Source organism: Scylla paramamosain, chromosome 26 (genome assembly GCF_035594125.1).
Source record: "Scylla paramamosain isolate STU-SP2022 chromosome 26, ASM3559412v1, whole genome shotgun sequence".
Taxonomy (NCBI): Eukaryota; Metazoa; Arthropoda; class Malacostraca; order Decapoda; family Portunidae; genus Scylla; species Scylla paramamosain.
This window is the reverse complement of record NC_087176.1, coordinates 21,476,591-21,504,376: the sequence shown is the minus strand read 5'-3', so window position 1 is coordinate 21,504,376 and position 27,786 is coordinate 21,476,591. Positions and strand designations below refer to the sequence as shown.

Below are 27,786 nucleotides of genomic sequence, written 5' to 3'. Positions count from 1 at the left end.
TGTCAAGTCACCGACCCCCTCCAGCACTGGCCAAACTCTCTCTCTGTGTGTGTGTGTGTGTGTGTGTGTGTGTGTGTGTGTGTGTGTGTGTGTGTGTGTTGTGTGTGTGTGTGTGTGTGTGTGTGTGTGTGTGTGTGTGTGTGTGTGTGTGTGTGTGTGTCACTTGACAACACCCTCTCTCTCTCTCTCTCTCTCTCTCTCTCTCTCTCTCTCTCTCTCTCTCTCTCTCTCTCTCTCTCTCTCTCTCTCTCTCTCTCTCTCTCTCTCTCTCTCTCTCTCTCTCTCTCTCTCTCTCTCTCTCTCTCTTAGTATTGTGTGATATTGTGGGAATAATCTTTCCATAATTAATTTGTTTCTGGTAATTGTGTTTCATAATCTAGATTGGGGGCAGAGCATATTTGTGGCACTGTTGTGTCACTAACATTAGTGGCTTTGGCTGTTGGAGCTGTTGCCCTGTAGGGTGCAGTGACCAGGACCCCTACTACTAGCCTTCTCTAAAAATTACTAATTCATGTTCACCTCAGTGTCTGTTGCAATTTGGACTGCCTTTGTATTCTTCCTCTTGTTCCTCCTCCCTCACTCCTCCTCATCCTCCACACTGAAAATATGGGTGTGACTCCCCTCCCCAAGAGAGAGAGAGAGAGAGAAAACACACACACACACACAACACACACACACACACACACACACACACACACACACACACACACAAGGACATGGAAGAAAATTGAAAGTAATCACTTGCAGAAGGGGCATAAAGAAGTTTAGCTTCCTTCATAGAAGCACAGGGGCATGGAATGGACTGGAAGGGGAAGTGGTGTGTGCTACAAATTATTCATGACTTTAAGGAAAAGTTGGATAAAAAACAGTTATGGAGACGGGACAGTATGAGCTTAGCTCCTCTCCCCCATGTCACAACTAGGTAAATACAACTAGGTAAATACACACACACAGACCTTAGCTATCAATTTCACACATTCCTCCTTCTGACCACTGGGTGGGTGTGTCACCTGAATACAATCCTCAAGAGGCGTGTCTCTCTCTCTCTCTCTCTCTCTCTCTCTCTCTCTCTCTCTTCTCTCTCTCTCTCTCTCTCTCTCTCTCTCTCTCTCTCTCTCTCTCTCTCTCTCTCTCTCTCTCTCTCTCTCTCTCTCTCTCTCTCTCCGTCTAGAGTGAAATAGTTATCCAAACAGCCTATTAAGAGAGAGAGGAGAGAGAGAGAGAGAGAGAGAGAGAGAGAGAGAGAGAGAGAGAGAGAGAGAGAGAGAGAGAGAGAGAGAGAGAGAGAGATGAAGGGGAGGGAAGGCCCACAGCCAAAAGGTGTGAATGGATTTACTTGATCCCCTTCCTTTGAGTGAACTGCCGCCCTTCGTATGGAAACTTTTACTTGTTAAGTTAATCCACCAGAGATTAGAAGATGTGGAAGAGTGGAAAAAGACATGCCCTGGGTCCATCATTTTTGTGAGTGACTTGTACCAGAGACGAGGGTGTGAAAAAAATAGTTATCCATCTTGTCCTACCTGGTGATGAACTCTCTTAACTACTAGTACTTATTACATCTTTCCTGACTCTGAGACCAACATGAAGCATTTCTTTTCTTTCACATCCATGTCTATGCACTATACTGGCTAGAAATTGCACAATCTGCTTCTTTAATTGTTTCCTTTCTTGAATGTGCATATAAATGTTTTCAGCTGTGCATTCCATGCTGTGTAATGTTGTAGTGAATGGTTAAATTCAGGACTAAGTTTGAGTCAAACATGTATCAAGCAGCAGGAGTATTGATGTGTGCATTTTCCCTGCAGGCGGTAACACGGAGAGCAAGTGGAAGAAAGAAACCTTGGGAGACTTCCATGACTCAGGAACAAGCACACCTCACTGGGAGCCTTGTGACTGACAGGTGGTTCAGGTGTATACTGTATTTTGTTGGCGCAATTGAGAATTCTCTGTTCAAAATTCCAAAATCTGAAAGTTTTTAATTGTCATGTCATGTAACAGATGGAAAATTCCACAAAGTGGTGGAAAGGTTTGCACTGCAAAAAAAAAAAAGAAAAGAAAAAGAAAAAGAAAGAAATGATGAATTGTAAAGCCCACAGATGAAAGCTCTGATGCTTGACTTACTGCAATGGAAGGCATCAAAAACTGGCAAGTTACCATCACACACATGCTCTGAATATGTGATGCTCAGTTTTTTAATCTGACTGTGTGCTGAGCGCATAACAGGTAATAGTGTCTGGCAAGGAGGCATAAATCTCTCACTCTTATTCTCGACCTAAACCTTCCAAACCTTGGTTTAACATGACCTGTTCTTGTGCTATACATGATAGAAAGGTGGCTTACACAAGGTATTTGAGCCTTGCATCACCAGAATCTCATACACTTTATATTTCTGCCCAAAGTCATGCCACATCTGTTCTTCAACTAGCCAAAAACTCCTTCATTAATAGAAAGTGTCAAAATCTTTCAAGATCTAAGTACCCTCATGACTTCTGGCAACTAGCCAGAAACATCTCCAATAACTTTGCTTCTTTTTTCTCTCCTTTTATTTCAACCAGGTGGCACCACTGCTATCACATCAGTCTCTAAAGCTGAACTCCTTGCTCAGACCTTTGCTAAAAAGTCTACCTTGGACAATTCAGGGCTTGTTCCTCTCTCTCCTCCACACTACTACTACTACTACTACTACTACTACTACTACTACTACTACTACTACTACTACTACTACTACTACTACTACTACTACTACTACTACTACTACTACTACTACTACTACTACCACTACTATTACTACTACCACTATTACTACTACTACTACTACTATTACTACTACTACCTATTAAATTTCTTTGCAATGATGTTTTCCTCACTACTACTACTACTACTACTACTACTACTACTACTACTACCTATTAAAATTCTTCGCAATGATGTTTTCCATGCCCTCACTGGCCTAAACCCTCAGAAGGCTTATGGACCTGATGGGGTCCCTCCTGTTGTTCTCAAAAACTGCACCTCTGTGCTTGCACCTTGCCTAGTCAAACTCAACTCTGTCTGTCAACATCTACCTTTCCTTCTTGCTGGAAGTTTGCCTACATTCAGCCTGTTCCTAAAAAGTGTGACTGTTCTAATCCCTCAAACTACATCTTGTTGCTTTAATTTCCTGCCTGTCTGAAGTTTTTTAATCTATCCTCAACAGAAAGATTCTTAAACATTTATCACTTCACAACCTTCTATCTGATCACCAGTATGTATGGGTTCTGTCAAGACCACTCTACTGGTGATCTGGCTTTCCTTACTGAGTCTTGGTCATCCTCTTTTTGAGATTTTGGTGAAACTTTTGCTGTTGCCTTAGACATATCAAAAGCTTTTGATTGAGTCTGACAAAGCTTTGATTTCCAAACTACCCTCCTACGGCTTCTATCCTTCTCTCTGTAACTTCATCTCAAGTTTCCTTTCTGACTGTTCTATTGCTGCTGTGGTAGACAGTCACTGTTCTTCTCTTAAATCTCTTAACAGTGGTGTTCCTCAGGATTCTTTCCTGTTACCCACTCTCTTATTATTCATCAATGACCTTCTAAATCAAACTTCTTGTCCTATCCATTCCTTTGCTGATGATGGCACCCTGCACTTTTCCACGTCTTTTCATAGATGTCAAAACCTTCAGGAAGCAAACAGCTCATGCAGGGAAACCACAGAATGCCTGACTCCTGATCTTTCTAAAATATCTGATTGGGGCAGAGCAAACTTGGTATTGTTCAGTGCCTCAAAAACTCAATTCCTTCATCTATCAACTCAACACAACCTTCCAGGCAACTATCCCCTCTTTTTCAATGACACTCAACTGTCCCCCACTTCTACATTGAACACCCTTGGTCTCTCCTTTTCTAATTAATCTAAACTAGAAACTTCACATCTCATCTCTAGCTAAAATAGCTTCTATGAAGTTAAGGATTCTGAGATGTCTCCTCCAGTTTTTCTCATCCCCCCAGCTGCTTATCCGTCCATATATGGAATATGCTTCACATGTCTGGGGGGATTCCACTCATACTGCTCTTCTAGACAGGGTGGAATCAAAAGCTTTTTGTCTCATCAACTCCTCTCCTCTAACTGGCTGTCTTCAGCCTCTCTCTCATCACCACAATGTTGCATCTCTAGCTGTCTTCTACCACTATTTTCATGCTAACTGCTCTTCTGATCTTGCTAACTGCATGCCTCCCCTCCCACGGCCTTGCTGCACAAGACTTTCTTCTTTCTCTCACCCCCTATTCTGTCCACCTCTCTAATGCAAGAGTTAACCAGCATTCTCAATCATTCATCCCTTTGGTAAGCTCTGGAACTCCCTGCCTGCTTCTGTTTTTCCACCTTCCTATGACTTGAATTCCTTCAAAAGGGAGGTTTCAAGACACTTATCCTTCAATTTCTGACTACTGCTTTGAACCCTTTTATGGGACTGGCATCTCAGTGGGCATTTTTTTTTATTGGATTTTTTTTGTTGCCCTTGGCCAGTGTCCCTCCTACATAAAAAAAAAAAAACGTGGAGAACTTTGCTAAAAACTTTTTCAGATGTACGAGTAGATACACAGAGTTTGCTCATCCATCCCTCTCCTGTGTTATGTCAGTCACTCTTGAATAGAAGTTCATCATGTTGATTACATATGATTGCTTTTTGTCTAAGGCTGTACTGTTTTTCTGTTATATATATATATCGTGTTTTTCTACAACTTCTGTCCAGTGCTTCTCTGTCAGTTTTTCACAGACCTTCCATACTGTGCTGGTCAGTGATGCTGGTCTACAGTCTGGTGGCTCTTCTTTTTCTCCACTTTTATAAACTGGCACAATGCACGTTTTCTTGCATTCCTTGGCCACTCTTCCCGTTGATGGTGAGCACTTCATTATGTCATGTGCTGGTTCACTCCATCTGGTCCTGTTGCTTTTCTCTTTTCCAGTTCCTCCATCATTCTATAGACTACTTTCATTGCTGTAATTTCCCACATTTGCTTTTCTGTCTTCTTGTCTTTTGGTTCTTTAAATTCTGATTCTTCTGTCAAAACTTGCTGGAACTTTTCGTTTAGCAATTCAGTTCGCAATTCAATCAGTCGTGTCTTTTGGTTCTTCATATGTTTCATGTCCATCCTTCAACCTTTCTATTTTTTTCTTTTAGTTTATTTTTTTCTATTTATGAATCTAGAACAGTTTTAGTTCTTCCTTGCACTTCCCAATTACATCCTTTTCTTATCCTTTCTCTTCCTCTTGCCTTATTTTCACAGATTTATTTCTTGCTATCTTAAAGTCCTCTTTATTTGTTTGGTTTCCATTTCTTTTCATTGTTTTACATGCTTGGCCTCTTATTTTCTTTGCTGTTGCACTTCTTGCATTGAACCATGCCTGTCTTCCTCTTTCTTTAGGTTTGTACTCTGGGATATTCACTGCTGCCTCATATAGTTCCATGAAAATGCCATGGTCATCTTGCACCTCATTTGCTCTCTTCAGCTTTCTCCAGTCCATTGGCTCAAACAGTATCATAAGATGCTCTGTATTCACTGTGCCATAGTTTCTCCTGTTTTCTTTGTGTGCTTCATCCTCTTCGCTGACATCACCATCAGCCTCTCTTTCCATCGGTGCGTGGTTGCTTTTTTCCAAGGGACACACACGTCTTAATTCTTTAGTTGGGTGGATTCCTTTCGTTGATGTTAGGCTAAATCTTGTTGGTTTGTCGTCTCCCATCTGTCTTGTATTTTCAGTCACCCATTTCATCACTGTTTTCCATAGTCACCTTCAGATGTCTTTCTCCCCTTGCAGTCTCGTTTCCTTCTGCCTCGAACGTTTCCCGGTTCATTTCTTTGCAGTTGAAGTCACCAACCAATAATTCCCTTTTATTACTTTTGATTAATTTACTCAAGTACTGAATGGTATCTTCTGCTATTTGCTCCAACAACTTGTTTTGGGTGGTACGTGGGTTGTTATTACCATCAGTATTTTTCCATTACTAACCTCCAAGTTAATACTCACTATTTCTGCTTTTCATCCCCTATATTTCACTATTTTTGTCTTCACCTCATTTCCTGTCATTATCATTACACTTCCTCCTCCTTTGGCAGTCCTGTCTCTTCTCCACATATTGCAGTTATTGTTAGTCTGGTTTTCTTCTTTTACCTCTGTTGCCACTAAGCATGCCACCTTCGTTCAGGTTTATCTCTCTCAAATATTTTTGCTGTTCCAGTTTTCTGCATGTTGATCTGTCTATGTTGGCACACGTCACAGTTTGTTGTTCGTTTGTGCTGTTTTTCTCTACTTTATTTTAATTTATTTCTTTACTTTATGTACCATTTCTTCACTCTGTCTCCCAAAAGTCTCCAGAAAAATGTATTTTTTTCTTATTTTGTTGTTGATTCATTTTTCTCTTTTGTCTCTCCATACATTTCTTTCAGTTTTTTTTTCCATTCTTCTGTTGTTGATTCATTTTTCTCTTTTGTCTCTCCATACATTTCTTTCAATTTTTTTCCATTCTTCGTCATTTGTGTTGTTGTTAATGCATATATCCTTGCAATGTTCTTATCTTAGTTTGGATGTTCTTTGTGGTACCTGTTGTTTCCTAATTTTATAATATTCCTCTTTGTATGAGGAGACCACACCACTGCCACATATTCCAATCTTGGTCTTATCATGGAAATCAACAACTTTTTTATCATTCCTTCATCCAAATATGAGAATGCCATTCTTACTCTTTTTAACAAATTCATCGTCTCTCCAGTAATTTTATCAATGTGTCTTTCCAGAGTCAGATTTTCAGCGACTGTTACTCCTAAATCCACTTCCTCTTTTGACTTCTTTAACTTCACACCATCCACCTCATATGATATTGTATTCTTTTCTTACTCTTACCAAACTCCATTACTTTACATTTACTTAAATTGAATTCCATTTGCCAAGATTTACTCCATTTATTTATCTTAATTAAATCATCTTGCAGTACCATACTGTCATTTACATTTTCTACCCTTCTCATCAGCTTAGCATCATCTGCAAATAAGTTTACATAATTATCTATTTCTTCATTTATGTTATTTACATATATTACAAACATTATCGGTCCCAACACTGACCCCTGTGGGACACCACTAGTTCCTTTCAGCCAAGATGAATTTGTGTGTGTGTGTGTGTGTGTGTGTGTGTGTGTGTGTGTGTGTGTGTGTGTGTGTGTGTGTGTGTGTGTGTGTGTGTGTGTGTGTGAACCCATGCGTTGTCTGGGCTGCCCTATGTGGAACTGGGGGAGTCCGGTACTGCTGTGTACCAGAGACAAGGGTGTGAGGAGACCAGCTATCAATCTTGTGCTGCTTTTTGTTCAATCTCACTGCTATTTCCCAAAACATTCTGAAGCATGTGTATTCTTCCACAGGCATCCCCACACACTATACTGGCTGGGAGTTGCACAGTCTGCTTCTTTTAATCCTTTTCCTCATGAATGTGCATATAAATTAGTTGTGCTGTGCCTTCTGTGCCGTGAAGTGCTTTGTTAATCTCTGAACTGAGAAGCATACTTGTTCATACTTCTGTGCTGCATCTCTACTGCATTCCAGAAGCTCTAGTTGAAGTTGTAAGAGTTTCTAAGGATGTGTTTATGGTTCCAGTGACAGATAACAGTGTTTCTACCTTACTAACAGGAGAAGCAGCATGTGTGTGGCTTTGAAAAATATTCATGGTAGGAGGGAAGAGTATTTCTGAATGTGGGTCCTTTTTTGATAAGTTACACAGGTATTTAGGGATGTGCTTAAGAGAGATTAATAATATTTTTACCTCATTAACAGGAGAAACAGTCTTTGGAACCCAACAGATTCTCTGTGGCCTTGGAAAATAGTCTTAGTGAGAGAGCTGAGGGTTTGTGAATGTGGACCTAACTTGTGAGTTCAGTGTGATGCCCATAATGCTACAGGAGCACTGATGTGTGTGTGTCCCCCTGCAGGTGATGTCACAGAGAGCAAGTAGAAGAAAGCCTGGGAGACTTGCTTAACTCAGGAGCAAGAGCTGTGCCTCACCGGGGGCTCTGCAATGTGTGGCAGCGACTGCAGGAATCAACACTCGGGTTTGTCAGCACAGTCACAACGACTTTGTTCATCAGACTGTTGGTGAAAGGTGATCAGTGTGAAAGAGGTCAGGATGTGTGTGTGTGTGTGTATTTGTTTGTTTACCTAGTTGTCATGTACAGGATGGGGGCTATGGTGGTGGTGTCTCGTCTTTGTGTCTGGTGGTGTCTGACACGGCCATAAATTCCTACATCATCTCTGCAAACACACGCACGCACGCACACACGCACGCACACACTACTTTCTCATCAGTCCATTCATGCAGCTACTGGTGTGTGGGGAAAGGTGGTATGTATGTCTTGTGATGGAATTGAATAATAGTGTTTTGTTGTCTTGAAAGATTTCATTCAGTTTAAAATTCCTGCTGCAACAATTGCTGTACCTACTTTGCAATAGTTTCATGAGTGAATATGTACATCACATCAGCAATGAAGGATCAAGCTTTTAGAGTTTGTTTGCAACAGTCATGCATGAATTGTCCTGATGAAATAGCTGTTGTACAGCTATTTCATCAGGACATCAGGTAGCAGGTGATTGTGAGTAGTGCCATGCAGCCAACACCTGGGCTGTGTCTCTGCCTGTCACACCCGCACTGTGAAGGAGCGCATGGAGGTGGTCTGGGGAGCCACAGTACAATTTGTGATATTGGGCCCTCTCAGGTTTTATTGTGCCATTGTCTCACCTCTTGCTTTAGCAGCCTGGAGTGGAGATTGATAGGGTTTTCAAAAGTGTTTTTGTGATTCTGGTGGTAGTTGTAACATTGTTAACCTCTTGTTTGTCCAAGGCCTCATTTGTGAGTGTTTCATTCTTGGCTATTAGTTTTAGCAAGCTGTAGTGGAGGTCAGCAGGAGTTTGAAGCCTCCGATGAGGACAAAGCACTTAAGAACGTGAACCTCCGCCCCAACATGTCTCCCTCGTGTGTGTGTGTGTGTGAGAGAGAGAGAGGAGACCTTCACCACCTTGATGTGTGTCCTGTAGTGCAGTGAAGTATGGAATGGGACTCCTTATGTGTGTGTGTGTGTGTGTGTGTGTGTGTGATGGAAGGCTCTTTGATGTGAGTGTGTCCCATTGAATTGTGGAATGCAATTCTTTCTTTTCTCTGTGTTAGAGGACTCATGCTGCACACTATCAAGTCCCAGGCCATTGTGTAATGAAACTGCCTCTTCTTCTAAGCATTGTCAGTTTCCTCACTACTCTTATTACACTGTTTCTCCTTCAGATTCCACAGACCGACTGGGAGACACACAATGTCAGTGCCACCGTGCAGGGAGTGAGGCCCAAGAGGAGGAAGAGGAGCATTCAAGAGATCAGCTGGCCAGCAGTCCATTCAGGTGTGCCTTTCATTACATCGTTATTTGTCCATAGTTTCCCTTCTGGGGTTGGACAGACCATGAGTATCTCCCACTTGCAGCTGTAGACAATTTCTTCCTTATTGTTAAGTGTTATCATGCCTTCCTCCACACACCATCTCAAGGTCTTCCCAGTGGTTTCCTTCCAAGTACTCTGATGCTCTCTTCAGTTAGTGACCCTGATTTGTAAGCGCCAGGAAGACTGCATGGATAAGGCAGACCACAAACCTTCTGCTAGATGTGGAGTGGTGAATGGCAGCAAAAATACTGGCAGCATCTGATTCTTTGCACCAAAATAGTGTTCTTGTTAACAGATTTATTCACTGCTCACTCATTCACTCACCTCTGAAGGAGTGAAGAGTGTGCACTGAAGTAAGCATTGCAACTGGTGTGTGTGTGTGTGTGTGTGTGTGTGTGTGTGTGTGTGTGTGTGGTGTGTTTCTGGTGATGGAGTTTATTGTCATCTTGAAAGATTTCATAAAAGTACTGAATCTGATTTGGAATTCATGTTGCAACAAAAACTCTCCCTCCTTTGCAACAATTTCACAAATGTATACAGGAAGCAAAGGATGAAGGTTTTAGGCCAAAATGAACTGACAGGAATCAGGAATGATGCGTCCAGCAAAACCTGGCAACACAACAGTGATGTGCATGCTGGTATGTCAGGTCAGGGGTCACCTGCACTTTTTGGGAAATATTCATGAACTCTTGCTTAAACAGAAAATGTTGCAAAATTTCTCACAGGGACTGATCAGGTTCCTCTCCTAGGCATGGAGAGAGAGAGAGAGAGAGAGAGAGAGAGAGAGAGAGAGAGAGAGAGAGAGAGAGAAGGGGGGCAGGGGGGAGAATTTAATTTTCTTTTATCTATCTTTCTCTCATTTCTTCTTTTATTTCTTCCTCTTCTATTATCCTCATTCTTCTCTCATGTCCTCTTCCTTCTTTGTTGTCTTCTCTCTCCTTCTCTTTCTTCCCTCCTTATTATCATGTCTTCTCCTCTTCCTTCTTTCTATCACTTCTGAAAAAAAAACAATGAAAATATAAATAATACATTTTGAACATAATAATAATAATGATAATTAATTCTCACAATCAGTAACATTCTCTCTCTCTCTCTCTCTCTCTCTCTCTCTCTCTCTCTCTCTCTCCTTTATCTCATCCTTCTCATGTCCCCCTCTTCTCTTCCTTCCTTCCTTTCTTATATTCTTCCTCCTCTTTTCTTCCTTTGTCTCTTCTGTCAGTCATTCCTCTGAAATATGAATAAATTTAGAATAATAGTAATAAATTTAATAGAAATAATTTCTTGTATTCTCTCTCCTACACACACACAAAACTCTCTCTCTCTCTCTCTCTCTCTCTCTCTCTCAACAAAACCCCTTCTTTTACTCACATACTCAAAAACTCCCTCCCACTACTCACTCAAACTGATTCTCTTAGACACACACACACACACACACACCCAGGCTTCCAAGTTGATAATCCAAAAGCCAGCAGATGACAGCTTCCTTCCAGCACACACTTGTATCGCCCAACTTGACCTGCCTGAATACAAGCTGATACAGTCCATGCAGCAGGGTAAAGTTTGTATGAACCTTTTTTTGTTGTTATAACTTGTGGTGTGGTCCAGCAGTCTTCCTTTTCCCACTTTTTAAGAGGGGAGAGAAAGAATGGTAGATGACACCACTTGTAAGGAAGACACAAGTTACTATAGTTTAGATGTACTAAAAATTTTTGCACACTAAATGTTTATTACCAAAAAGCTTTATATATATATATATATATATATATATATATATATATATATATATATATATATATATATATATATATATATATATATATATATATATATATATATATATATATATATATATATATATATATATATATATATATATATAGATTGATTGATTGATGGAGATATACATTGGTCCCTCTTGTTTCAGTTTGGCAATAGGTTTGAACTGGTACCAACAACCAAACTGGCACATCAGATCCACTTTTGGTGCACCACTTGCTGACGTAACAGAATGGTGTTGATCTAGTTTGTCGTCCATGTGCATTGTTTGATTTTTGGTAACCTCCCAACAGCCATCTTACTGTTTTTTTGCTGCAATTAACCACATCTTTGGTGTTTGTCCCCAGGAGTGCAGCCTCTACAAGTGATGGAGGGTTGAGGGAGCCAGAAGGGCATGGACACTTGGATATGGATGACACTGGTTTGGGTGCCAAATATTAATAGTGCACCTACACAATTACCACACTCGATCCTCTCACCAGGCTTAACTATAAATAATTAAAGGTAAATAACATCTGTCATCTATTATCTATTGTATTCTATATTGCTGTTAATGTTTCATGTATAATGTATAATGTTAATGTATAATGTCTTTGCTTTCAAATGCAAGTCAAAAGGGTGAACCCAGGCCTTGCCAAAGACTAATGTATAATTTTCCCATTTATAGTACTATTCACATTTGACAAATTTCACTGCTAACAGTGAGGGACTACTGTAAATGTAGTAATAATAATAATAATAATAATAATAATAATAATAATAATAATAATAATAATAATAATAATAAAAAGTAATGATAAAGTGCAAGACATGTTCATTAATGCAATTATTTTCTCCAGCATGGAGGAGTGAGTGAGGAGGCACATTTGTCTGTGATTAAGGAATGCAAATGACAATGTTCCAAGGACGTCACCCTGTCCTGGGCCATGACATGAGAGAGAAGAGGAAAAAAAGGACTCTCTCTCTCTCTCAGTTTCCATAACATACCAAACTGCTCTGGTGTTAATTTCATGAATTGCTGTATAATAGAAATGGGAATGTTAGTTCAATGCATTTAGCTCTGAGTGTGAAAGAATGACAAGAAAGAATGCAGAGGATACTAGAACACATGCACAGAAAACTGAAAGATTTTTAAACTTCTGAATAGGTGTGAAAAAAAAAAAAAAACTGCAAAATCAGTGTCTCCTTAAAACAACACATGACAGCAATGATAACTTACACAACAATAATGCTTGATGAAGACTATATTTCCAACACAGATTTATGACAACATTTGGCAAAGCTGTGCACTGTTTGTGTTAAAACTATCCTCTCATGGCGAAGTTGGTTAGTCATTATAGGGTTATGATGATATAATGGTGTTTATTTTAGCTAATTTCCAATGACTCCTAATAATATAAGATTAAGTAAGTATTTCATTGTTTACATTAATTTACAAAATTTCACAACTACAACCTCAGTGATGTTTAGTTAATCCAATTTTGTTCATAACTACTACACTTTTTCCAGTGGTTTACCCATAGTACAACACAAACAACTACAATATCATTCATGTTATTTCACTTCCAAAAAAATTAAACAACTATGTACATGATCTAGTTTACAATAAAAGGATTTTGAACAATAGTTTCCCCATCAATCAACCCTAATTTTTTTTTCCAGCTACAAAGAACAATTCAACTACAATACCATTCATGCTATTTCATCCATTTGAAATTTCACATGCAAGTGATTTACAGTACTTTACCAAAAAAGAATTAAGATCAACAATGTTCCCATCAATTAACCCTTTAAACTTTCCCACCTACAATCTGACAAGTGGAGTCACCAGTTTTAAATGTCAATAGTTATCCAAGATTGAATTTATGCCTTCCAATCCTCTGTGGGTCTTGGAGGCGGTCATGAGTCCCATTGCTCTCCTGAGAGCAGTGCAGGAGGTTGCCTTCAACATAAACCTTCTTGACAAAATAAACATAAACCTTCTTGACAAAGTACTTGGATGACTTGTTGCAGCTTTGCTCTTTCCTGATGGTGACTGCAGCCTTCAACTCAAGGTATAGCTTCTCCAAGGCACCCATCATGCTTTACTTTAGCCCAGTGATCTGTGGAGAATAAGTAGTGGTGATGGTGGTGGTCCACCTCTCCAATACAAGAATTCACCATTATTAACAATTTTTCATCCTTTTCACCAGTAAACTCTGGAACTCCCTGCCTGCTTCTGTATTTTCTTTTCCTTATGACAAATTTTTTCATGAGGAAGGTCCCAAGACACTTCTCCAATCTTGGATAATCCTTACTACTACACACCATCAGACAAAAATACCGTGAAGGATGCAACTCCCTTTTTAGAAGAGCCAGAGGTCACAGGAGCAAAGGTGATGGGACCCTCCATGCCCTCGACACTCATATCAAGCCCCATTACCACCTGCATCACTCAGGAACACACCATCACCACCATTACCATTGTGTTGTGGCATCATATCAGTGGTATAATAATTGTAAGAACACAAGGGAAACTGCAAGAAGCCGTCTGGTCTACACATGGCAATCCCTGCATGAAATGTGCTTACCTATTTTCACTATCATCCTCATGCATAAATTTGTCTAATCTTTTAAAGCTCCCTAATGACTCAGCACTAACCTAACTACTGAGTCTTATTTCATTCATCTATCACTCAATCTGAGAACCAGTTCCTTCCTATTTCTTTTTTAAATCTAACTTTATCAGGCTTGACATGAAGAAACTGAGGATAGTGATAATGGTTGCTATTTCTGATTATTATTCTTACTTCCATTAACACTCAGAATATGAAGTCTGTCTTTATTCTTATTTTGGGTCCCCAGTGGAAAGGAATAGTCTCAGTGACCACTGCACTACAAGCCAAATAGCTTAAAAATGCCTTTAAAATGAAAATAATGGCTACTCTTCACAACCACAGTGCTGCATCCCTCTTTTCTAAACATCTTCACTCTAACCCCTGCTTCCCTGCTCCCTCCAAGACCCAGTGACAGCCTCCCTCACCTCTGGGTTCACTTGAGGAGCTGCCGTCAGCCACCCAATGACATTCATTTGCACGTTCTTGGTGACAGAGTTCTCCTGGATATCCAAATTTTCAGGAAACACCACCAAGCCTGTAAGGAGAATTGGTGAAGAGAGAGAGAGAGAGAGAGAGAGAGAGAGAGAGAGAGAGAGAGAGAGAGAGAGAGAGAGAGAGAGAGAGAGAGAGAGAGAGAGAGAGAGAGAGAGAGAGAGAGAGACTGTATGTTAGATGCAGACAAAATGGTAAAGTAAGGTATTAAAATCTTGCATGCAAAAAAAGATATGCACACTAATAAATACTATATTACAAAATGTTAAAACATCCATAAACTCCTTGCACATCATACTGAGCTCACACTCCTCTTATTCCCTCAGATGCTACCAACAACTTTATTTAAACACAAATAGATAGATAGATAGATAGACGGATAAAGACAGAAATAGATAGTCACATACACACTCTTATTCCCTCCAAGACACAACAGTGACTTGATTTCAACAGATAGACAAAGACACACACACACACACACACACACACACACACACATCAGGCTCGGGTCTGAGTACATGTACTCAACCAGATTCCAAATGTAGTGCAGTGGTAGATGTATAGGTAGAGGTAAGATCAGGGTGACACAAGCCTGTCCCTGGGGAAGCCAGGTGGTCTGGATTGGTACCAGTGAAGTCATATGAGTTACAGCCACTGCAGTTCCCACCCCTGCTGCTAATCTGTCAGCACCTTCGTGTAAATATGTGGAGTGAGAAACAGCTGTCAAATGCCATCTGGACTGACAGGCTGCTTCACTGAGAGGCACACAGCAATCCATCCCCATCAGGTATCAAGCGACATTCACCCCAAACTCTCCACATTCACACAGATAGACAGACATAATACACACAGAAATAAATTAATAGATACACATACACATACAGAATTGGTTACCAGGAGAGACAAAGTGGAGATGCCAGCCAGCAGGTACAACAGACACCTGAGCAGCAAGTTGGTATCTAACACTGACCTCACTGATGATGACATCTACAGGAATTGTTGACAAGTTGTTCTTGGGTAAATAGATCCTGGAGGAAATACACAGAAAAGATCCATTATTGCAGGGACAAACAAAGGCTGGATATTGAGGGGATACAACAAAGAGTTAAGGAAAGGGAGGTTTTTCACTGAAGGATCAAAGAAAAGCTGGATATTTGGAAGGGCAACAGGAAAGTTGAGAAGAGGGAAATGTTGGAATGATACAAAAAATGCATGTGTTTTCTGTCTGTGCATAAAACACACACACACACACCTCTCTCTCTCTCTCTCTCTCTCTCTCTCTCTCTCTCTCTCTCTCACTCACCTCTTAAAGATCTGGGCCTTCTCCTTGGGCATGCACTCACATCCCTCCCCAGTATCTCAATCAATATCTTTTGATCCTGAGAAGAAACAAGAGAACTATGTGGAATGAAAGAGACAAAATATACACAAGAAAACAACAAAACAGTCACTGGACTAACCATCTCAGTGACCTTTAGAAATACTGGAATTTTCAAGGGTACTTCATGATTCTGGTGATAGTTTAACAAGTATTCTGCATCACCAGAAGAAAGAAACACCTATGAGAACCTGACTCATTATCATGAAAACAGTCCTTATGAAAGTTGATGGGATTTTCAAGGACATTTTTTTTCATGATTCAGGATATAGTTAATAGTATTCTGCATCATCAATCAACCAATCATAAAAACTAGACTCCTCTTTGAAAACAGTTCCCATAACACCTCAGGCATTTCACAATATGGGGATAAAAGTTAAGGTTCCCCGCAATTCTTACCACAAACCAGACTCCTCTTTGAAAACAATTCCCATAACACCTCAGGCATTTCACAATATGGGGGATAAAAGTTAAGGTTCCCAGTGTGTCTTACCACAAACCAGACTCTTCCTCTTTGAAAACAGTTCCCATAAGACCCAAGGCATGAGAGTTAAGGTTCCCTGTGTGTCTCACCATGAAAACTGCTCCATCCAGGAGAGAGCCACCAGCACCCACAAACTTGAGGGAGAGGAAGAAGGGGTGAGCGGCATGGAGGATCTCTGGGTATTTGAGAAGGATTTCCTTGGCCATCCTTGTGCTGCTGTGAGAGAGAGAGAGAGAGAGAGAGAGAGAGAGAGAGAGAGGAGAGAGGAGAGAGAGAGAGAGAGAGAGAGAGAGAGAGAGAGAGAGAGAGAGAGAGAGAGAGAGAGAGAGAGAGAGAGAGAGAGAGAGAGAGAGAGGAGAGAGAGAGAGAGAGAGAGAGAGAGAGAGAGAGAGAGAGAGAGAGAGAGAGAGAGAGAGAGAGAGAGAGAGAGAGAGAGAGAGAGAGAGGAAAAAAATAAAAAAAATAAAATAAAATAAAATAAAATAAAATAAAATAAAATAAAACAAAATAAAATAAAATAAAATAAATAAATAAAAATAACTGAGGTGCCAGGCTCTACAAGACAGAGCCAAAAGAATTACCCTAAATTTAAGAAGTGTCTTGTACAAGGAAGTACAGACACAGGCAGGGAGCTCCAGAGTTTACCAGACTGACACCGATACTCAAGAAGACTCCACGTACCAGCTAGCGGAGACGACAGCAACCTTGGCTATGAGTTGCTGCCTCACGTCTGGCACCTCAAATATGACATTCTCAAAGGTGAGCATTGACACAGCCTCATCTGGTACATACAGCCTGACACAGGGTCTGTTGTCAGTATTTGTCTTGGGAAGATATGGGTGGTGGTATTTTAATTTATTTATTTTTTTCATGCAGGAGGGACACTGGCCAAGGGCAACAACTCTCCCCCTCCAACCACCAAAAAATAGAAAGACCCATTGAGATGCCAGTCCCAGAAAAGGCTCCAAAGCAGCAATCAAAAAGTGAAGGATAAGTGTCTTGAAACCTCCCTCTTGAAGGAATTCAAATCATAGGAAGGTGGAAAGACAGAAGCAGGCAGGGAGTTCCAGAGTTTACCAGAGAAAGGAATGAATGATTGAGAATACTGGTTAACTCTTGCATTAGAGAGGTGAACATAATAGGGATGAGAGAAAGAAGAAAGTCTTGTGCAGCGAGGCCGCGGGAGGAGGGGAGGCATGCAGTTAGCAAGATTAGAAGAGCAGTTAGCATGAAAACAGCAGTAGATGATAGCAAGAGATCCAACATTGCAGTGATGAGAAACTGGCTGAAGACAGTAAGTTAGAGGAGAGGAGCTGATGAGACAAAAAGCTTTTGATTCCACCCTGTCTAGATGAGCAGTACAAGTGGAACCCCCCACAGACATGTGAAGCATACATGGACAGATATGGCCCCTGTAAAGAGTTAGCAGTTAGGGGGGGAGATGAGAAAAACTGGTGGAGACATCTCAGAACATCTAATTTTATAAGAGCTGTTTTAGCTAGAGATGAGATGTGAAGTTTCCAGTTTAGATTATAAGAAAATGACAGACTGAGGATGTTCAGTGTAGAAAGGGGGACAGTTAAGTGTCACTGATGAAGATGGGATAGCTATCTGGAAGGTTGTGTCAAGTTAACAGATGGAGGAATTGAGTTTTTGATGAATTGAATAATACTAAGTTTGCTCTCCCCCAATCGGAAATTTTAGAGAGATCAGAAGTCAGGTCTTCTGTGGGTTCCCTGCATGAACTCTTTACTTCCTGAAGGTTTAGACTTCTACAAAAAGATGTAGAAGTGCACAGTGGTATCATCAGCGTAGGAGTGGATAAGACAAGAAGTTTGGTTTAGGTCATTGGAGAATAAAAAGAAGAGCAGTGGTGGCTCGTGACTGTTACTGATTGGGGGGCTGTCTCACATTCAAATAAAATCTTAAATGCTTTTATTGTTATTGTTTAACATACAACTGATTGATAGATTATAAAGATAGATAGATAATTATTTAATTCTTTAGGTCTTATCCTAACAGTAAATGCTTGACTTCCTTAGTGGTGGCTTAGGCTATTTGAAAAGGAAGTCCATTCTCCTGTTCCTGTTTTGTGCAAACAGATCAATAACTTTTTCATTTAAACCTGGCATATTATTCATAGAAATCTTCTCTATTGAAATCATGGCAAGTGCGAGTTCTTTCAATGCAGAAACCATCTTTGCTTCTTGCGCCATTTTGCAAAATACTGCTAGGCCTACATGGGAAAAGAAAAAAAACTATTTTATATGATGTTTCTGTGATTTTACACCATCTATGATAATCAAGATTGAGCACAAGCCATCACTGATTAATAATATTTTAAAATCATCCCTGACAAATTGAAAAACACGATTGAAAATAAGACCGACGCAAGAACACTCACAGTGTGTGAGTGTGGACGCAGTCCACACTCGCCATTCCACCCGGGAAGGCTCCCCCATTTCTCCCCGCTTTCGTATCATTAAATAGTAAATAATTTCCGTACTTCTTCATTGTTTTGCAGTATTTTTTTTTTCATATAAACATGTGAGAATTGGTGTTTTCATGTGAATGATAGTCAAACATAAATAAATTAACATTATTTTCGTGAATCCTAGAAATCCACTGGGGGGGATGCAGTCTCGCAGTCCCTATTGATGAGCCGCCACTGAAGAAGAGAGTGGGTAACAGGACAGAACCCTGAGGAACACCACTGTTAATAGATTTAAGGGAAGAACAGTGACCATCTACCAAAGCAGCAATAGAATGGTCAGAATGGAAACTTGAGATGAAGTTACAGAGAGAAGGATAGAAGCTGTAGGAGGGGATAATTTGGAAATCAAAGCTTTGTGCCAAACTCTATTAAAAGCTTTTGATATGTCCAAGGCAACAACAAAAGTCTCTCCAAAATCTTTAAAAGAGGATGACCAAAACTCAGTAAGGAAAGCCAGAAGATCACCAGGAGAGCGGCCTTGATGGAACCCATACTGGCGATCAGATAGAAGGTTGTGAAGTGATAGATGTTTAAGAATCTTCCTGTTGAGGATAGATTCAAAAACTTTAAATAGGCAGAAAATTAAAGCAATAGGATGGTAGTTTGAGGGATTTGAAGTCACCCTTTTTAGGAACAGGCTGAATGTAGGCAAACTTCCAGCAAGAAGGAAAGGTAGATGTTGACAGACAGAAATGAAAGAGTTTGACTAAGCAAGGTGCAAGCACAGAGGCACAGTTTCGGAGAACAATATGAGGGACCCCATCAGGTCCATAAGCCTTCTGAGGGTTTAGGCCAGCAAAGGCATGGAAAACATCATTGTGAAGAATTTTAATAAGTAGCATGAAGTAGTCAGAGAGTGGAGGAGAGGGAGGAACAAGCCATGAATCATCCAAGGCAGAGTTTTAAGCAAAGGTTTGAGTGAAGAGTTCAGGTTTAGAGATAGATGTGATAGCAGTGGTGCCATCTGGTTGATATAAAGGAGGAAAAGAAGGAGAGGCAAAATTATTGAAGATGTTTTTGGCTAGGTGCCAGAAGTCACAAGGGGAGTTAGATCTTGAAAGATTTTGACACTTTCTATTAATGAAGTAGTTTTTGGCTAGTTGAAGAACAGACTTAGCATGGTTCCGGGCAGAAATATAATGTGAATGAGATTCTGGTGATGGAAGGCTCAAGTACCTTTTGTAGGCTACCTCTCTATCATGTATAGCACAAGAACAAGCTGTGTTAAACCAAGGTTTGGAAGGTAAAGAGTGAGGAATGTACATCTCCATGCCAGACACTATTACCTCTGTTATGTACTCTGCACACAGAGACAGGTCTCTGACACGGAAGCAGTAGTCATTCCAAGGAAAATCAGCAAAATACCTCCTCAGGTCCCTGTAGCTAGCTGAGACAAAATGCTAGAGGCACTTCTACTTATGGGGATGCTGAGGAGGGATTGGAGTGATAGGACAAGATACAGATATGAGATTGTGATTGGAGGAGCCCAACAGAGAAGAGAGGGTGACAGTATAATCAGAAGGTTTAGAGATTAGGAAAAGGTTAATAATGTTGGGCGTATCTCCAAAACAGTTAGGATTATGAGTAGAATGTTGCACCAATTGCTCTAGGTCGTGGAGGATACCAAAGTTGAAGGCTAGTTCACCAGGATGGTCAGTGAAGGGAGATGAAAAGGAAAGCCAAAGCTGGTGGTGAACATTGAAATCTCCAAGAATGGAGACCTCCACAAAAGGGAAGAGTCAGAATGTGCTCCACTTTGAAAGTAGTCAAAGAATTTCTTATAGTCAGAGGAGTTAAGTGAGAGCTATACAGCACAAATACATTTAGTTTGAGAGTGACTCTGTAGTCGTAGCCAGATGGTGGAAAACTTGGAAGATTCAAGAGCATGGGCAAGAGAGCAGGTTAAGTTGTTGCACACATAAATGCAACATCCAGCTTTGGATTGAAAATGAGGATAGAGAAAGTAGGAGAGAACAGAAATGGGGCTAATGTCAGTTACCTTAGACACCTGTGTTTCAGTGAGGAAAAGAAAATGAGGGTTTAGTAGAGGAGAGATGGTGTTTTACAGACTGAAAATTAAATCCAAGACTGCGAATGTTGCAGGAGTTAATGAAGAAAAAGTTGAGGGAGGTGTCAAGACACTTATGGTCGATACCAGAAGAGCAGTCTGATCTGGGGACATTTGTGGTCCCCTCCCCCGATGGTGACTCTGAGGCTGGTGTAGGAGTCGCCATGACAATTGAGTGAAGAGTGTGTGTGTAATTAGGTGCTTGTAGTTTTGTATGAAGGAAGAAAGTTGTTTTTAGAGGGCAGGCTGTGACTGCTCCCTTGTGTTGTGAGACACTAAGGGAAACATTCAGTGAGGTCACAGCTGCATTTAATGATAAGTTCACAGCACCCCATCATCCAGTGCTTTAGACCTCACTGGGAGTAATTATCATTTTGGCAGGTGCCTGCTGCCTCCTCCTTGTAAACATTCTCTTCTGTTTCTTACTTGGCATACCTCTGGATAACCTCAAAGTGTCCCTCAGCAGTCTTTGCCAGCAGTTTGCCCACAAATGTCTGGCCCTGAGGAGGAGAGAGAAGAGGCTCAGGAAAAAAATACAGTACAGATGCAATTTCTCTCAACTTCTGTGCTTTCTTATGGAAGGATAACAGAGAAGGTATGATTTTACTCCCTTCATCTATCTACTTATCTATACACCAGGCCACCAACCCCAGACAAAGCACCACTCACTCACACACACATCACTCACACTCTTAGGCCCATTGGTCTCTGGTGGGAAGGAACAGTGTTGTGGACCTCCCTACAGCACCCTAGTAACTGTACTTACAAGACTCTGCTATGGTTATGGTCTTCACAGAAGATAGTAACACAATTCCTCTCATAAATTTTATGAGTCGTGTGGATGGTCTGGCACCAGCGTGGCAGTACATACATGCCCTGGCCTCACCTTAGGCCAACTAAGTACTGACTCATTATCCAGTAATTACTATCCCACTCCCTCCCCTCCCACCACTTAGGGGTAACATGCCACACATCTGAAAAAAAGTCTCCAAAAATCATGCACACACAAAAAGAACAGATACAGTATATGAAAAACAGCAAAACATAAGGAGTACCACAAGGTGTAATCTAAAGCCTGAGTGTAAACAAGCTATGTCTCAGACACACAGCTCAAACTTTGGCAGATTGTTGCCAAAGTGCTGGATGATTTTTCAGTGTGCACAGACCAATGTTGCTTTTTGCACACATTTTCATTTAAAAAAGTTAATTACAGTCCCTTAATTAACTTAGTAATTTCACCTTGAAAGCCTCACCATCAAACATTAAGCCAGAATTTTTGTAAACAAACTGAATGAATGTATCATGATAACAGAAATAATATTGTTTTATTACTTCATGCATGTATGCAAAAAATAAACTTGACTCGATTATTCCTGTCTACCCCACCTTTAAAGTCTTGCCATCCAAGCACTGGGCCAGAGTCCTTGTCAACAAACTGAATGCCTCTTGATAACAGAATTAATAGTTTTATTACGCTATCCAAAAAAAATTTAACTTGATTTTGTCATCTCCTCACCTTCAATGCCTTGCCATCAAACTACAATCCAGAATCTTTGTCAACAAACTGAACAATAACAGAAATTATATTGTTTTATTACTCTATAAAAAAAAAAAATCATTCCTGTCTGTCTCCTCACTTCCTCACATCATGTTAACAAAGATTATATCATTTTATTACTCTTTATATACAACATTTAAGTCAATCATGCCTGTCTGTCTCCTCACCTTGAAAGCCAGGCCATTAAGCACCAAGCCAGAGCCCTTGTCAACAAAGTGAACAGTGATGGCAGTGGGCTGTCTGGCCTGCACTATGCTGGGCTGCTGCAGGACCATTGCTGCACTCGTCTGTGTCAAGCTGAGGGGAGGCCAAAAGAAGACCAACTATTACATCACTTATGCACTGAGGGGAGACCAAAAGAAGACCAGTTATTAGATTACTTATGTGCTGAGGAGAGACCAAAAGAAGACCAACTATTAGATTACTTATGTGCTGAGGAGAGACCAAAAGAAGACCAACTATTAGATCACTTATGTGACTCCAATAGTAATTGTATCTTGGTAAAGCTGAGATCCTTTTCTCTCCTTTTTTGGCACGTCAGACTTGTATTTCCCTCAGTATCCTGTCAGGCTAATCCCTAGAGACACCATTAATGTACCCTGATTAAGTTAAATTTAAAAGAGATAGGAAGGAATTGGTTTTTACAGAGAGAGAGAGAGAGAGAGAGAGAGAGAGAGAGAGAGAGAGAGAGAGAGAGAGAGAGAGAGAGAGAGAGAGAGAGAGAGAGAGAGAGAGAGAGAGAGAGAGAGAGAGAGAGAGAGAGAGAGAGAGAGAGAGAGAGAGAGAGAGAGAGAGAGAGAGAGAGAGAGAGAGAGAGAGAGAGAGAGAGAGAGAGAGAGAGAGAGAGAGAGAGAGAGAGAGAGAGAAATTATTGGTGCATCTTTGAGTCCTTTCATGGGAACCCAAAAGGCCTGAAGGTTTACTAAACACACACACACACACACACACACACACACACACACACACACACACACACACACACACACACACGCTAAAAATCCAGCCCTCTACGTCGCTGAGAGCTGCCCTAGTAGAAATACAGAGTCTGAGAGTTCACACTGGCTCTACTTATTGCTGTCCCATCTCCAAAAGTGTTTTGCAGAAAGCAGTTAAATTGTTATAATGAGCAGTGAAGAGGGGACTTCTTCGGTCCCCACTATCATGTTTACCCCAACGGGGATCGTCCTGAAGGGAAGACAGAGAGACTTCTCAGGATTTGGGAAAGAGAACTGAAGGGTCGGGAAAGCAATGATGAGAAGGAAAATTATCACAGTGGAAACTGAAATGAAGGAAATGAAGGATAGACTTGAGAAGATGGAAAAGATGGTTGAGACTTTGATCACCAAGAAGGGGGTGTGGAAAGGTGCATACGACGATCTACATAAAAAAACAAACGTTATATGAAAAAAAAGCAATGGAATATGAAGGGAAAGTGGAAGAGTTAAACGTAAAACAGGAATATTGGAAGAAAGAACAAGAGGAAGAAAAGACTGATTTTAGGGAAATTGTGGAGGAACAAACAAAGGCAAAACAACACAAAGCTAACAGAAAAAGTTGTTCAAGTTATAAAACAGAAAGAAAACTTGGTGAGAGAAACTGAGGATAAGAAAAAAACTTGTGGTATTCGGTCTGAAGGAAGAGTATACACCTCAGTGGACTGAAAGAGAAAAGAAGGAAAAGATATGTGTGGAAAAATTAGTGGGGACATTACAAGAAGAAAAAGAGCTAACTGGAGAGATCGAAGAAATTAAAAGAGGAGAAACCGGACATCATGGGAATTGTTGAAATTAAATTGGCAAGTGAAGGGATATATCAAATATTGGTGAAGGAAAATATAACCTCTGGATGAGAAATAGAAAAAAATAAACAGGGAGGAGGTGTGATGCTTCTAATTAGGAAGGATTTATTAGTGGAATCTGTCACATATGGGGTGGAGGAGGCAGAAGTATTGAAAATAAACTTCAGACAGAATACTGTAAGATACTGTAACATTGTGGTGACTTATGTTCTCCCCTATTCCAACTCTTGGAGAGAGGATGAATAAAACAAAATGCTTGAGGACACAAGGACACATTTGGCAGAGTTATTTGAGGAAAATGATGATATACTCCTGATGGGGGACTTTAACTGTAAAGAGATATCTAGGGAGAATTGGACCACGGAAGGCAGTGAGCCATCATGGGAGGAACAAGCTACTAGACCTGGCTATTGAAAATTTCCTGACACAATGGGTTACAGATGACACAAGATTTAGATGAAATGAAGCACCTTCAAGGCTCGATCTAATTTCCACCAAGAAACAAGAAATAGTAGAAGACCTTAAATACATAAACCCAATAGGAAAAAGTGATCATGTGCTGATTCAGTTCACAGCTATGGATAATAACCTCAGTATAAGAAAAGAGGACCACAGAAGAGAATGGCTAAACTACAGCAAGACTAACTTTGGACAACTTAGGAAGTATTTCAGTGAAGTGAATTGGAACATAGGAAAAGTGGACAGCTTTCCTGGACATTCATAATAAGGGAGTAGAGAAATGGGTACCCAAAAGATCAACAGAGAACCTTTTCAAGAAGGATTGGTACAACAGATGTGCAACAGCTAGATTGGAGAGAAAAAGCATGGAACAAGTGGAAGAAAAACAGGAGACTGGACCTGTGGAACAATTATATAAGGAAGAGGAACGAATATGTCAAAACTCACAGAGATGAGCAGAAAAATTTGGAAAGGAATGTTGTGGAGAAATGTAAAGACCAACCAAAATTATTTTATAAATTCATTAATGGAAAATTAAAGAATAAAGATGAAATAAGCACAGTAAAAGCTGGAGAAGAGACAGTGGATAACCCAGAAGAGGTAGCTGAAGTGTTTAACAGATACTTCCACTCTGTGTCTGCTAAGGAAAATGATTTCAGAGATGAGAGGACAGCATTAGAAAAAGGGACCAACCTAAAGGAGATTAAAACATCAGTAGATGAAGTAAAGAATATGTTGGAAGACCTGGATGTAAGGAAAGCAATGGGTCCTGATGGTGTCTCCAGTTGGATTTTTAAAGAGTGTAGTTCACAATTAGTCTCAGCGTTGCACAATATAATTAGCACCACCCTGGTAAAAGGTAGAGTACTCATAGATTGGAAATGGGCGGATATTACCCCAATTCACAAGACTGGAAGCAAAGAAGATCCATTAAATTATAGACCTGTACTGTTCACAAGTGTGGTGGTGAAGATTTGTGAAAAGATTATCAAGAACAGATGGGTGAAATACCTAGAAGACAACAAGGTGATAACAGAGAAACAGTTTGGTTTCAGAAAAGGAAGATCTTGTGTTACAAATCTGATAAGTTTCTACTCAAGAGTAATAGATATAGTGCCAGGGAGAGATGGATGGGCCGACTGCATATACTTAGATCTGAGAAAAGCATTCCATAAAGTTCCACACAGAAGACTAATATGGAAATTGGAAAAACTGAGGACTCGGTGGATCACTGTTAAAGTGGATGACTGACTTTTTGACAAACAGAGAAATGAGGACAGCAATTAAAGGCAGCAGGTTGAACTGGAGAATGGTAACAAGTGGAGTCCAACAAGGTTCAGTACTTGCACATATTTTGTTCACAGTTTATGTAAACGAAGTGACAGAAGGTGTAGAAAGTTACATGAACCTTTTCACTCATGATGCTAAGATTATGAGGAAAGTAACAAATGAAGAGGATTGCAATGCTTTAAATCAGGACTTAATTAAGATTAATGAAGGGTTAATGAGGTGGAACATGGAGTTTAATGCTAAAAAATGTAGTGTGATGAGGTTTGGAAAAAGTGCGAAAAGACCAATTGGCAACTATTACTTAGGGAATGAGGAAATCTCTATAAGATCAGAAGAAAAAGACCTAGGAGTAATTATTACTGATAATTTATCATTTGGGAAGCACATAAACAAAAATTATAGGAGAAACATATAAACTGCTGAAAAACATCAAGATAGCATTCTCCTATATTGATGAAGATATGATAAAAAAAAATGATACCAACGATGATATGTCCGAGATTGGAGTACACAGCATCAGTGTGGTCGAAGTTTGAAAAAGGATACAAGAAAGTTAGAAAGAATTCAGAGAGCTGCAACTAAAATCCCTGCAAGCTTAAGAGAGTATAGTTATGAGGAAAGGTTGAAGAGATTGGGCCTGACTACACTAGAAAAAAAGAGGGAGAGAGGTGATTTGATAGCTATATATAAAATACTGGAAAGAATGGAAAAGTTGGACAGAGAAGACCTCTTGATACCAGATACGAGAGACACAAGAAGACATGGAAGGAGACTGAAAAGGAGTATTTGCAGAAGAGACATCAAGAAACATAGCTTCCCACACAGAAGTATAACAGTGTGGAATGAACTTAAGGATGAGACTGTGTGTGCAAAGACAATTCATAAATTTAAAGAAAATCTAAATAAAAATCGATATGGAGATGGGACGGCACGAGCCTAGTGTGGCTCGTCCTGTATTTCACAACTAGGTAAATACAACTAGGTAAACACACACACACACACACACACACACACACACACACACACACACACACACACACACACACACACACACACACATACACACACACACACACACACATACACACAAGGACTGAATGAATACAGAGGTGGGATAAGGAATGTAGCCCAGCCCCTGTATATCACAAGTAGAAAAACAAAGGTGAGAGAGGCAAGAAATGTACATAAACTGATGGATGAATAAAGGAGACAGAACCAGAGGTGTGTAGCTTAGGCCCTGTATACTACAACTACACACACACCTCTGTATCCAGCACAGTAAAGGACAGCTGCATTTCAAACACTGTGTACTGCACCGCACTGCTGGACACACCACTCAGCACCAATGCACTGGATGGCTTGGCATACTCAGTCACTGCCAGGCTCTCCTTGATCTTCTCCTTGATCTCACCTGCACATTTTCTTCACTAAATTTAATCTGTCATTTGCTATTTCCTGTAAGGATCTGACTGCATACAATGTACACAAAAATGTATCACTTAATGCTACGCAGCACCACGCGAGTACGTAGCGAGCCAAGGAGGGGAGGAAGGAGGCGGAGGCACACACCAGGCAAGCGGCTCCCGCAACTCACAACTTAGCTACACATTAATTTCTCACAAAAATAAAACAAAACACAGCATATGTGTATGGGGTATTTTCAACTTAGAATTACTTGAACTATCATACCTAGTGTACCTAAACTTGCAGGACACCCTGTAAAAACTAAGAAAAACACAACAATCTACTGCTAAAACACAGGGCATTACAAGCTTAATTCCTATACAGTTATTTCCAATAGTCAGGATAAAGTCAGGTTACACTGGTTTAGGCAACATAAGACTAGATTCACATGCATACACGTGCAGGCACACTATATGTACACACCAGCATATGTGAGGAACTGGTACAAACTGCTAAAACACAGGGCATTACAAGCTTAA

The 27,786-nt window shown here is 40.3% G+C and overlaps 1 protein-coding gene across 1 annotated transcript; it reads right to left on the bottom strand.

The window, feature by feature from the left end:
- Nucleotides 1-12,567: 12,567 nt before the first annotated feature.
- On the bottom strand, nt 12,568-27,745 carry LOC135113828 (uncharacterized). The gene is made up of 8 exons (XM_064029452.1): nt 27,731-27,745; nt 22,464-22,593; nt 21,174-21,238; nt 16,266-16,392; nt 15,618-15,693; nt 15,197-15,342; nt 14,248-14,357; nt 12,568-13,327 (listed from the first exon to the last, which is right to left on the bottom strand). The coding sequence occupies exons 2-6, from the start codon at nt 22,569-22,571 to the stop codon at nt 15,302-15,304; spliced, it is 417 nt and encodes a 138-aa protein (XP_063885522.1). The 5' UTR covers nt 22,572-22,593; nt 27,731-27,745; the 3' UTR covers nt 12,568-13,327; nt 14,248-14,357; nt 15,197-15,301.
- Nucleotides 27,746-27,786: the final 41 nt, after the last annotated feature.

Excerpts from the sequence above, each read along its gene's own strand:
- LOC135113828 (XM_064029452.1), bottom strand. The coding sequence starts at position 22,571 with ATGGTCCTGCAGCAGCCCAGCATAGTGCAGGCCAGACAGCCCACTGCC. Across the intron at positions 21,239-22,463 it reads TTAATGGCCTGGCTTTCAAG|GGCCAGACATTTGTGGGCAA; the intron begins GTGAGGAGACAG and ends TCTCCTCCTCAG. Across the intron at positions 15,343-15,617 it reads AAGGCCCAGATCTTTAAGAG|GATCTATTTACCCAAGAACA; the intron begins GTGAGTGAGAGA and ends TATTTCCTCCAG.